Source organism: Dromaius novaehollandiae, chromosome 3 (genome assembly GCF_036370855.1).
Source record: "Dromaius novaehollandiae isolate bDroNov1 chromosome 3, bDroNov1.hap1, whole genome shotgun sequence".
Classification (NCBI taxonomy): Eukaryota; Metazoa; Chordata; class Aves; order Casuariiformes; family Dromaiidae; genus Dromaius; species Dromaius novaehollandiae.
Genome location: NC_088100.1, coordinates 96,831,815 through 96,845,551, shown reverse-complemented (window position 1 = coordinate 96,845,551; position 13,737 = coordinate 96,831,815). Strand labels below are relative to the sequence as shown.

General features: G+C 37.1%; 1 protein-coding gene across 1 annotated transcript in view; it reads left to right on the top strand.

Annotated features, from left to right (window-relative positions):
- RBKS (ribokinase) overlaps positions 1–13,737 on the top strand; it is a 69,739-nt gene that overhangs the window by 28,875 nt on the left and 27,127 nt on the right. The window contains exons 5-6 of the mRNA XM_064509551.1: positions 4,836–5,000; positions 10,063–10,154. Coding sequence (XP_064365621.1) covers positions 4,836–5,000; positions 10,063–10,154 — 257 coding nt within the window. The remainder of the gene's footprint in view (positions 1–4,835; positions 5,001–10,062; positions 10,155–13,737) is intronic.

The window sequence follows — 13,737 nt, the reverse complement described above, 5'->3', positions numbered from 1 at the left end:
CAATAAAATAGCAGTACTTATGTGCTTTGCTGTCGCAAGAGACACTGTTTTTAACTTGTAGAAACCTGGCTGATTTGACCAAAACAGGTTTTGCAGCACGTTTCAAAGGGCTTGTCTACACATGCATGTTTTACCACAGTAGTTGTGCTGGCATAGTTGAAGCACCACAACATGCAGTGCAGATGCTGGTGTAAAGCAGCTTCTGCTAGTTCAGATTATAGCTAGAACGGAAGCATTTGAAGGGGGAGGGGGTTGTTTTGTGTTACGATAACAAGAGACAAATAAAAAAACATAGATATCATCTCTCTAATTTGCCAAGTTTTAATTACTGTATTCTCATGCAGCTAACCTGCACTTCATAGTGGTGAATTGGGAAAAATACCAGCTCCAATAAACTGAGTAAAATCACAGGCAGAGGTGAGAGGGGTATTAAAGTACAGGGAGCAGACTATGATGGAGAAGTGAAGGCAGAGGAAAAGGTGGCTATGAGAGAGCAGAGTCAGAGAAGGCTCTGAAGTAAACTTTCTCTCATGTTACCTGTGCCTGTCTAGCCTGCACAGCTGCTGAATTTCTGGAAAGATTTATACAGATTACTGAATTGCACAGGTATAAGTCATCCATTATTTTAATTGGCAAAGTAATAGATGTGTGAGAATTATCTGGTGCAGCTGATATTCCCAAAGCTGCATTATATTCTGGGACAATGCAGTGTATTTTCAATAAAAGACAGAGAAATTAAATTCCTGCTCTGAATGCTAAATGGTGGAGAGAGATTTACAAGTGAAAAAGTGCAACCCAAAGATGCTGCAAAGGTTCTTCTTGGGCTGGGCTCAGAAATCTGTGTTTTTCTGGAACTTTGTGTTCCTTCCAGCAGTTCTCTTTTTTGTGACTGCCTCTTCAGAGAGAGTCAACTAAACACAAACTTCAGCTTACCAGGACCCTGCACACTTATAATCTTTATTTCCCTCTGTAAGGTTACTAGATGGTACCTACATCTGCTTTTCTGAACACATCTCATCTTTGAGGGGCATTATTCCACTTTGAACCCCAGCTTTTGTTGTCTTCCCTTTCAGCCTGCCTTCCTTCCAATAGCTCTGTCCCTTACCACACCTTTAGCAGATGATGTGTTATTGATGTTAGTGGATAGTAAAAACTCCATAAAATGATGTGTGTTGTGCTTTTACATACACACATATAGAGAAAAGAAACTTTCTTCTGAATAAATCTGTACATAATTACCTGTGAGGTTTTTTGCAGCTTTGCATGTATGTGGTACTGACTGTTGAGAGCCACTATGTTGGCCTGACTAGACTGGTGGTTTTGAACCAGTCTGGCAACTTCCATGTTCACAACAAAAATTCAGTGAAGGGACAACAGAGATTGGCAGGTCATGATTAACGTGCATTGACAGAACAGATTTGGGGATCTTAATTTTTATAAGTTGGAAATCCAGCTCACCTACGAGAACACTGCGAGATAACCGTCACTTGAGATAGGCATTATGCTAACTTGAAGATAAAGTTACTAACCATTTCACAAACACTGAATAGGCATTATTTTGTAAGTGAATGTACCTTCAATATCAAAGCAGTAATGGTGTAAAAGCTTTCAAAATACATATTTAGATAAGGCTAAATCAACAAGGCAAACATACTCAGAATACATGTGCCAGCTTGATTGAATTATACTTTCCATAGAGTAAAGCTTGTTTTGAAGCTTCAGGGCTATGAAAAAATATTACCTGAATTTATATAGGATTTTTATATATTGACATTCATCATGAACTTTAATATTTTTTGTACAAGACTATTCAATGCTTGTACCAAGTAATTGCATAGAAATTGTGATATCATGACACACCCAAAACTTGCCCTCATGTTCCTGAACTGTGTGACTTGGCAGTAAATGTCTTTCTTGTAACATTCTTTCATGGTCACAGATACCATCTTTTTTTCCTGCAGAAGCTCTGCAGCTATTGTTATAATTGCGCTGTTTGAGATAGTGGTGAGTTCTAGGCTCTGCTGATGGCTTTTAGGTTTTAAAAAGTAAAGCAAAGATTATTGTACTGTGATGTTTACTGGTGTGCCTTTGATTTTTCCACTGGCACTTCTCATCTGGTGGCATCTATAAAAATGAGTTATCCATCTTTATTAGAAGTGACACTAACAGGTTTAGAAACCTCATTGAGAACAGAATTTACATATTCAGCATTCATGCTGTTTTGGATGAACCCAATCCCCATCTGGTGTAAGCTTTCATAGGTTTATCAACTTCATTTAGCTGTTCTGGCTTATACCAGCTGTGAATGTGGCCCTTAATATTTTAGCTGATGTCTGCAAAACTTACTATTGTATAGCTGCACCCAACAAAACTAAGTAAAGATATTTTAGAATAACTGTAACACAGTAAATTCATTTTCCTCATTCTTGGTGTGGGAAAAATTTCATCTCACTTGACCTGTTTCAAAGTCAAGTGTACACTTTCAGGCTTCGTTTCTGGTTAGCAGAGATAGATAGGCACCTCCAGACAACGGTTTATCTCCTCCTCAAACAGATATCTGAGATATGTAAGATGAAAAAACCTCTGACAGTAGTTGTTTCTCTCAGTTGACTGTTGAAGGAACCTAGAAAACTAATTTCTAGAAATTGGTTTTCCTAGAATTTTTTAGAATGTAGAAACTTTTTGAAAACTTTAAAAATTAGTTGATGTTGAGCAGGATGAGTCCCACCTCTGTTTACCATCTGTTTTTAACTCTGTTGTTCCTGGCGCTGAGTTCTCATCCGATTTCCCTGGCAAAATGATTGCTTTCAGCAAAATGGTTGTTAGTACTACAAAATTCTCATATTAATTGTGAGTACTTTGGGTCAGATTCTGCTTTCATGCATGCTGATATAAATTTGTGGTGACTGTTGTCATTCACAGTTAGTGTGGTATATGTAGCTAAGAACAGAATGTGGCTTTTTCTGTACATTTTAGGTCAAGTCAGACTGGACGGTTTACAGCAGTAGTAATGCATATCTCTGGTAGGTACAGTTGGTTTGAAAGCAGACCATAAATCTCTGACCTTTTGTAGTTAGAAAGACAATCTTCTGACTGTGATCCAGTGCAGCACTGTTTACTTTGAATTTGCACATATAGGTTTAAGCAAACAGCCTTCCTTATTGCCTTGGGCCATTAACTCTAAAGCCTAATAATAATATACATGTCAGTACAGCTAAGTAGTTCAGCAAGATAATGCAGCAAGACATGTAAATAGAGTTTGACATTCTAGGTAGTGCAGAGTCAAGGCAGAAATGAAATATATTGTTGTTCCACTGATTCCCTGTGTTTTACTGCTGGACCATATCAGCTTAAGGAATATATGGTTGGAAAAATAGGTGCAATTTGGCCTTGAATGCTTCCTCAGCAAGATTCAGATATCTTGACAGTATTTACTTGTTGCAGAAGGTTTTTTATTTTTTTCATCCAAGATGCCCATCATTGTCTGTTGAAAAGCAGGGCGTTGGCTTTAAATGCTGAGGTTTAGCTTTTCAAATGCAGCTGTTCTGTACCAAACCATTGACAGCAGAATTGCTTTGGAAAGCTTGGGCCCCTCCCTCTGAGATCATTATATTATTCTTTCCATTGTCCTGCTTTCTTTTCAGAACATATTTAGGGAGACAAGCTTTGCACGTTGCTTATTCAAAGGACTTTGAAGTCTCATTCAAGAAAAATAATGTATTTAAAAACATAAATATTTATTTACAGAGTAATTCAATTCATTACAGAATTGGTAGCCTTTAATGATTGGCAGTCCTTAAAGGAATCTTCAGCGGGGGCGGGCTGAGACTGTAAATCAAGGAACAGCTGACTTACTGAATTTAATACCTTCATGATTAATAATAAATTTTAATTTGTAGGCACCCATGCCTGAAGGTCTCTAGGTGTTGTAACAGAGATTTAAAAAAAAGAATGAAAGAAACAAAGAAACAGCAATAAAAGAAGGAAACTTGCATGTCTGAAGAAAAGCAAAAGAATATTTGGAACCTACATAAATGAATCTCTTCACCTAGCTGTAAAACAAACTACTAGAATGAAAAGAATCTTAGAAATGCTGTGAGATATTGCCATGCTTGTGCTATATAGTATGCCTTTGCTTAGAAATTTCCACTGACCAGCTTGAAGTTCAGAAGTATCTGCCACCCACCTTCTTTACTCCTTTCCAATAAGGTTTTCCTTAGACACAGTTGTTAGCTTTCTAATTTTTGTTGGCAAGCTGATTTCTGGTTTACATGATGGTTAGGGGCTCTAACATGACTCGTCTTAGGTAAATGGAGCAAGCCTGCTTCTCTGAAATTTAAATGACAAGCATAATTTTCATAGTTCTGTTTCATATTCTCTGTTTTCACCTGATGGGAAAATGAAAATTTTGATTGCATTTTGGGCATCTGAACTCAGCAATCACATTGATGCACTTCTTTTCAAGTGCTAAAGAAATATTTCAGGAAAATGCAAATGTCAAGCTTAGTGTATGTCCCATATCTCAACTGTGATTAGTGTAGTGCTTCTGTAGGGTTAAATAAAAACACCAAAACAAGACTGTGGAAAACCCAAGTGTGACTTATCCTTAAGGCATATGTATTGCACTGGAGGTTAAGCATAGCATTCATTAATCCTTTAATCTTTTTGATTATCTTCTGAAATGTTTGGGTATTTGAAATGCCAGCAATGCAGAAGTATTTTTTGGGGAAAGTAAATTGAAGTCCTCATCTGAAAGACACTGGAGAAAAGCAAGGAATTGTTTTACTCACTTTATTGCAAAAGGTTAATGTAAAATCACAGTATCTTCTCTTTAGGACAGAATGTTATTGTCATAGTCCCAGGAGCCAACCTGCTTTTAAACTGTGAAGACCTGAAGAGGGCTGCTGCTGTCATCTGTAAAGCCAAAGTGGTTGTTTGCCAGCTAGAAATAAAGCCTGCTGTTTCTCTTGAAGCTCTGAAAATGGCACATGCCAGTGGAGGTAATTTAACATAAACCATTCAGTGTCCCTCATTTGTGTTGCATAAAAAATATTCTTTATCGTGCTTTCTGTACAAAGATCCTGTGGTCTAGTCTGATTTCTGTAATACTAGTTTTATTCACAAATGAAACAATAGTGAAGAAATTCATGCTGCTTTACAAAAATTGAATTCAGTTCTAAAATTGTGCAGTGGTTACCTTGAATGAAATCAATCCATACCCTTATGATCTCCCCATATATGTCTGGTGCTGCTTTTGCTCTTTTTGTCATGTTGGACTAAATACCGTGTTATGTCTTTAGGTCAGGAACTATGGCCCTGACCCTGATTTTATTCCAGTGCAGAACAAATGTAATGAGTACAAGTCAGTAAAGTTCCACATGCAATAACGTGAATGAAATTACCTCAAAAACAGACTTTTGTTCCTGTTCTCCCAGTATAGCATTAAGTATGACTGTGGTTTTCAGTACAGAAGTTAATATCCTTAAAGTAAAAAAAAAAAAAAAAAAGCTTTTTCTCTTTAGTTAGAATTCTTACAGTGTGACTTGGCGTACTGCCATCAGATAGGTAAAGTCAGGATCTGTGAAATTATTTGTAATTGTTAATGTACTTTTAAATGTAAGCCACTGTTCCTTCAGTGTAGCAGTCCACTGCCATACACCTGGATAAAAGCTGACATTTTGCTTGAGTGGGATGGGGTTTCGTTACTGCCATGATGTTTTGTTGTTTAGATGTCTGTAATGGTTTCAGTTAATCAAGCCCAACTACCACAGTGTTTGAACAGTAAGTAAATAGCTAGGCAAGTGAGGCATCTCTATGATATGAAAAATGTCGTTTGCATTTATCCAGAAGATAAGGCTGTGAGGGGACAACTCATAGTATGGATGGTCAATCAGGGATGGAACCGGGATCAGAATGAACTAGTTCTTTACAGCTGGACCCAGGCTTGTCCCGGTAGATGGTGGCACCTGGGGATTGTTGGCTCTTGGTCCTCCTTCTGTACGGAGGACTGTTGTGCACCTGTTGTGATCACTAGGGTTGAGTGAACAAATTCAGGGATAGCAGAACTTCATGCATCTTTTTTGCATCTTTTTTGCTAATTTAAGCAGTTATGTTAGATGCAAGCCTGGGAGAGAGTGGCTCTGAAACTGTGGTGGTAATAGTCTTACATAGTATAAACAGAACTGTGTGCATGGGGAAAATTATTTTGACCTCTGTTTGAAATGTCAAAACTGGGTTCATGCAAATACAAATAAAAATTTAAAACTTCATTTAACGAGGAAGTGCCTGGGATGGTTAAAATGGGGAGGGGAGGAGGAGAAGGAAGCTTACTGTATTTTTCACTATACTGTGTGAAAATGGATGGAAGTGTTCTTAATCTAGTGGTTAATGGAATATTACTGAGTCACGAGTCAAAATTTGTGAATTATGTTGCCTGCTTCTAACTCAGTGTATGATTTTGGTGAAGTTGCTACCTTTTTGTAGCCCCTTTATGCTGGCAAGATGCCAGCCTGTGACAGAAGAAAAAGTATGTTTTTTTTTTTTTTAAGTAAAAATTCAGAAAGTTCAAACCTGATACACTGAATAGACATGCAAGCATTTAGGAACTGAAGACAGCACAAGGTACTGACAAGACATTGTAGTAACTATGGGCCAGTTACAGTTCTGCGTTGTCAGCCTGCTATTGTTGTGCAGCTCTCCTATCAGGAAATGTTTGGTTGTTTCTGCTTTAAAACAATAGGCTACACATGTTCAAATGCTATATGCAGTCAAATCTAAGTAAACGGCTCAGTTTGTAGCGCTGTAAAATTTATCCTTAGCCAACTGTAAATTGTTAATGCAGTTTCTCTTCATTTAGCCTGCAGTACCCTCATGTATAATGCAGTACTGTATGTTGGGAAGTGCACTAGACTATTTTTGTTTAACAGATGCACACCCAGATGCCTCAAACCTCTGTTTCAAGTTTTGTTGCTTGTTCTTCTCCATTCTTATTAAAAGAAATAAAAAATAAGATGGAGAAAGAATGTAGACAGGCAGGCAAGAGCCCTTTTCTCTTCAGTGAACATCACTTGGACCTGTAAGCTGGAGAAGAACAGCTCATGTTTTGACATCCTTTCATTGTGGCACTGATTATTAGAGATCTTGTGACAGTCTTCAGGAGAAGGAAGGAAGAAATGGTTGTGAATAATTATATTAAGTGGGTATAAATTGCAAGGGAAATCTGACTGGAAAATTCTAGGGTTTTCTTACTGGCCACGTACTTTGAAACTGCTGCTGCTTCGAAGAGGGGGACCACTTCACTGATGGGCAAAGTGTTATTATGTATTAAAGTCTGTAAAGCAGTTTTTGGGCTTCTGTAATGACAGACTCTATAAAAGACAGACTAGTAAGAATGAAAGCATATCATAACCAGGGCTGGAAGCAGCCTCAGTTGCTAACATTGCATGTCACTTGTTAGTGGAAGATCTATTTTTCAGATGCCTTAACTTTTTAATCTTGGGCTGCAATTTTCCATACCAGCTGTTTGTCTGTGGTTAAATTATTTGTAAAATTTCTGCCAAAACTGCTCAAGTATTGTGGCTTCAGAAATAAGGCTATGGAAGTGTACTCCCCCATTTAAAGGATGTCTACTGGCAGCATTAAACTTACTTAAAACTTGATAGCAAGGGAGATTTCTTTTAAAAACATGCCTTTACAATGGTATGGAAAACTGCCTGATTTTAGCTGTATTACATGCCTTGGGAAAAAATACCACCTTTGAAACAGACCTAGTAAAGAATTTGTAGAGCTTCACAGCTAACTTCCCCTGCGAGTCTGTCCACACAGGCGAGTGTTCCAGTTGGGCAGCACGACTTTCGATGTAGCTCCTACATCTGGGTTTAAGCAGCTTATTTCTTTTAGGCTGTTAACGATCTTGCGTAGGCCCAGGAAATACAGAGGAGAAGCTTGCTTGCTTTGAATGCAAAAGAGACAAAGCTGGTCTAGAATGATGGGAGGGAGGGAAGATTTCAGACAAGGGAATCGTAAGAGGAATTTGCTCGATTTTTGGGGTGGCAGAGAAAGAAGAAAGAAACTGAAAGGGGAACTAGTGTGGAACAGAATATAGGGTGTGTTGAAAAGAGAGTGGAGGGGGGTTCTGGCACAGAAGACTGGCACTGTGGCATTCTGGATGTGGGAAGAAGGAAGCATGGGGGGGGACAAGAGATACAATATGATGGAGGTTGAGTGAAAAAGCTTACTGTTATGTGGTGCCTATGCGAGGATGTATAAAGAACGGAAACTGAGTGAGGAGAATGGATCTTGGCAGATGAAGAGAAAGAATTTAGGCAGAACAGATTTTGTCATTCTTAAGGGGAGCGAGCCGATTAGCTTGTTCACAAAAGCTCCGCTCTTCTTCACAGCCTGAATGGGAATCTTAAGATTCCCCAGTCTCCCCACTGCTCAGCTGACATTAAATATGGGGGCAAACTAATAGCAATGTCTTCCACCGTGGTTAGCAATGAGTCTGTATTACTAAAGACTCAAGTTGGAACACTTCCAGTGCTGTTACTGACTCATGTATATGGCAATATGATACTGCATGAAAGAGTGTGTTTTTCAGTATGTGCTGTTTGTTTGTTTTACCTAGGAAAGTATACCTAAAAGATTTGTGCTGAAAAAACTTTATTAGGGTTGCAACTCAAAAAACAGGAAATGCAAGAGTTAAGCTTGCCTGCAAAATCTTAATTTGTCTCCTTTCTGCATATGTATTATGTTGCAGTCTTTAATTATATGATCATATGCTGTTTTTCAGTGGTGTGTGATCATATAATTAAAGAGTGTATTATAATACATACAGCATTGTAATAATATAAGGGAGCCAAATTAAGATTTCACTGGAAATCCTAATTCTGGCATTTTTTGACTTTTGAGTGAGTGTTTTTATCTCTTTAATAATAATGTTTTTAATGAGACAGGTAGAGGGGCATGATAAAGTTGTACATTCATAGGCTAAAATTTTCAAAGAGGGTTAATTGTAAAGGTCATCACCCAAACTTCTCTGTACTCAGATTTCACAAGTCTCTGAGCATCTTTCACTTTAGAGAATTAAGTGGGATGCAGAAGTGTTCAGGGTGCCTGAATATTACATGCTATAGCTTAGGAATCTGACTATATCTTTAGGACTGAAATTTAGGCACCCAAATTGGAAGATTTTGCCGCTTACTATAAGGAATACCTCTAATGCCAGAAAGTGTGCTTTATATAAAAAAGATGGTCTTGTGGTTAAGACACAAGTATTAATCATAAAATTGGCAAAGTGAGAAACCAAATCTGCAGACTTCCTGTGTTAACAGTGAGTAAGTCACTTATACTATCCGTAAGACAAACCTTTTCTGCTGTTATACAGGGCCTTAGGCTAGGATTTCAAGTTAGGTTAACTAACATATTCTACCACATGTTAAGTTAAGGTTTAGCTCTGCCAGATAACATATTAAAAATACACAGTGCCTAGTCTACACTGTAGTTTTATGATGTGGCAGTTCGAACATGTTAGGTAACACATTCAAAAGCACCTTTAAACCCTTGTCTAGACACATCCTTCATTACTCTGTGCCCCTGTTTCCTTTATGTATAGAATGCAGGTAACAAAACCTATTCTACTCAGAAAAAAAAATTAAAAATAAATCAGTTCTTGTAAAATTTATTAAAATCCTGGAAGAAACATCATAAATTAATTATTGTCTAAATTGCATTATTGCCTAAATCTTTTTTCCTTGTGTTTTTAGTTAATAATTTCTTGCTTGTTTTCTTTTCTATTACTCTTCTGTCATATTCCCATCATGACAGGTGACTGCACATTAATTTGATGGTAACTTTAATATAATAAAACTTTTATCATCTCTGTAAACTGTGGACACAGAAAATGAGAGACTTCTGTGTGTTAGTAAGAAACATTGGGAGATGTGAATGCAATCAGAACTTGGAAGATATTAACCATAACAACAGAAAGTTTGATGTTCCAGATTTTGATTTATGAATCTGAAATACTAGAGATTTAGACTTTCTTTTTCCATTTTTTTTCAGTAAAGACTTTATTTAATCCAGCTCCAGCCCTTGCTGACCTAGATCCGCAATTTTACACCCATTCCGACATCTTCTGCTGCAATGAAACTGAGGTAATGATCACATGTCATGTTAGAGTCTTAAGCAGTACATTTTCAGCAGGATTCTGTTCTCAGCACGGGGAACAGGAAAACTGAGCCATGCTCCTTTTATATAGGACTTCTGGAGGCGGCAAGTTTGATCCATGACGTAATGAGCAAAGAGGAGTATTCTGGAACTCTAGGTTGCACTTGAAATTGAATTAATAGCTTCTAAAGGAAAAGTTGTGTCCAGCCTTCCTTGCAAGTAGAGGAGTAAAATAAATCCATAAAAGGATGATTTTAAAATGTTAGCACTGAGTAGTGGTAAATATTAATATATATCCTTGTCCTTTTTCTGTGGTCCCTTGAAATGATTAGCAGGAATGTGCTAGCCATAGTGTTCTGACAGTTTTCAACTGGCTTGCCAGGAGGTGATGCATGCATGCTGCACTTAATGGCAAATAGTAGCTTCATATATCTCTTCCTGTCAGATCTGTTTTCAGTGAATCTCTCTTTCTCTGGCCCTTCAACTGTATGTTTCCATTTTTGTTTTTTCTCTCCCTAATTCAAGTGTGTTATTTCTCCCAAAGCAAATAATTTTTTGTCACAAGAGACAAATTAAGCTCTTGTTTCATAAGGCCTTTGTTTAAATTTCCTATTTATTAGCATTATGCATGCTGTGTTCCTTCCCCTTACCCTCTCTTTATATAAACAGGAATGTGTGAGAAGTAACCTAGTGGTCAGAAGCCATGCCCTGAGCATAGTTCAGGTTATCTCCAACAAACATGCTTTTTGCAATGCACATGATACCTTGGGGTGGGGAGGAGGGGAAGGAGCTAAGAGAAAGCATGGCCCTGCTTATTGTAGGATTTTTCATCTGATGACAATGTCTGTCATTTGCCAGAATAAGTTCTTCAAGGCTCAGTTAGCCTCCTTTGAAATTTCTGTTAAAATCCATCACAACCATATCAGAATACCTTAGTTCATGAGTCTTCTAGCATTTCAGGGTCTAAGTAACCTAAGTTGATATCAGAATTTTATTCTGGGATATACACGTCAGCCAAGTTAGGACACCCCAGCGCATTCAAAAATTCGCAAAACAGCTATTTCCTGCAAGGTGGGAGATGCTGTGGCTCCTCATGTCTCTGGAAGGCGAAGTTTCCAGTGTAACTGGCAGTGACATCTTTTGTGGCTTAGGCACTAACAGTCATCAGAGTTCAATTATACATGATGGTAAGAATGATAAGGCAAAGTATTTATTCTTGTTCAGGAAACTTGCAGGACATCCATATGGTGTTTTCTTCATGCTTTCAGAAAACACTTATGCCTGGACTATGCCCTTGGATTGGTTGAATGGGGATATGGTGCACATTTTCGGCTGAGAACACCCATACTCTCCCACCAATTTAGCAAATGTCATTTGTTGTTTGCTTTTTTCATAATGTCACTATTTACTTTTTTTCTTCCCTGAGGAAACTTATTCCCCATATGTTAGAAATGAAAACTTTGTTTTTTATTTCTTGTCTCTTCCTGATTTTTCTCTCATTGCTCTTTGCAACACACATGTTAAAGTTTTCCTTTTGTTATAGTTTATTGCTAGAGGACAGTCGTTAAAGAGATATTCTTTGAGATGTTTAGCTCGCTGGAGCCAGGGTGTATTATTATTACCACCACATGGAGAAAAGAAGATGACTTCTATTTATTCTAACTTTATTGTGTTTGGAGAACAAGAAATACAGGTGTATAATTATAATAGATTCTTGCTCACTCATCCACCTTTGCTGCAGAGCTGAGGGTACACTTTGCATTCTTTTCTATCTTCTTTAGAAAGTAACTACCATTTGAGGATATCTGAGATCGATTTGTGCACAGTCAAGACAGGAAATATGCTCTCTACTGATGAGGAGGCTTATCTCTTCTGATTTATGGTTATGGTAGACCCATGGAAGTTCCTACCAACCATGTCATAGGAGTCCACGTCTAATTGTGGGACTCTTACAGTATATTCTGAGAACAGGAGTTGCACCTAAACAGCTTTGTTTTTAACAATAACCTTTTCATTTTTACAATGAAATCTATTAGATTACCAGGACCGTAATAATCAATTATATTTTATTTCATCCCCTCCATATATCTGATTTGTTATTGACTTGATTTTCAGGGATGAACATTGTTCATTTCTTTTTGCTAAGAAAAGAGGAAAAATGGAGCATTTGTTTTTCTTATGTCACAAGTTTGCAAGTTTTTTTTTATTTTAGTAATTGTTCTATATTCATGTGCCATCTGTTTTCTGTTTTCTTTCATGACTTTCTTTAATTTCACATCACTATAATGAATGCACTTGAGAAGGTTGATATAGAGATGAATGTTTACATACCCAAATAAAGGTCACCAATCACATCTCTACATAGTGCTTAAAAGCAATAAGTTAATTTGACAAATATTAAGGATAATACTAATTTTTCTTTCAAAATATTTAAACTTTATTCATTCAATCAACTCCATCTGTATTTTCTCCATCTTCTTAAATCACTAAGTACCAAAACCTTTGGTGAGCCAGAATATATACTGGGAAAAGATCTTCGTATATATGTATATATGTATGTATATATCTATGTAGAGAGAGAGATTTTTTTTAACTGTCTTTCTCTTAGTGTGTGCTAGCAATCACTGTCAGAAACTGGAATTGGATAAGATGAACCTTTGCTCTAAGCCACTATTGCTATTCTTACTTTATGGGTTTGGGCTTTTTTATTCTCTGTGGCCAAACCTATTGAATGTGCTGCCTACAGCTGGTGTCTTGAGATTCTCTATTCCAGCTCCGTTCTCCTTCCTATTTGTTATTGCTAAGTCTTGAATAACTTCCTTCTAGCCAAAACCTTTATGTTCCAGCCATACTCCTTTTGGGGGAACTTTTAATTTTTTATTTGGGATTTGTAGGTACTGCGAGAAAACAAATAGTGTATTCTTGCTTTACCTTTACTAAGCCCTTTAGATAGTTAAAAATAAATCCTCTCAGGTTTAAATACTAACTCTTTAGAGCTATTTAGTTCAACTGTTTTTAAAACATTCCTTGGTTTAGGTTTCTTATTCATTTAAATTTACAAGCATTATCACATGGTTTTGCCAAAATGTCTTTATCTTTGTTGTTCCCCCCCAAAATACCTTTAAATGCTAAACTCCTGTGATTTGTGGATATCGTATGAATGATATGTTTGTAAAAGAAGATTATGATAGCTGTGGAAAGGAAAGTTAGTCATTTAGATTGAGACATTTCCTAGACTATGTGGAGAGTTTGTATTGTTTAAGATGAGAAAAAAGGGAATCTCCCTTGTGATTAGCTCAGTTATTACTGAGTCAGAAATTTTTATTGTTTGCTTCCATGAAGGTCAAGGGTTTTGATCTGTGATGCCTTTATCACAGAAGGAAAGTTTAAAAGTGTCCGTTATAGTTTCAGACAGCCATGGGATGTCAGGTCCCAAACATGTATCAAATGCTGCTTCATACTCTATCATATATTAAATGTTTCGGGTTTTAATGAAATCACATGCAGTATCTGGTATAACAGCACAGCTTGTTCTTATGGATTTATGTGCTAGGGAGAAACAAACAAAAT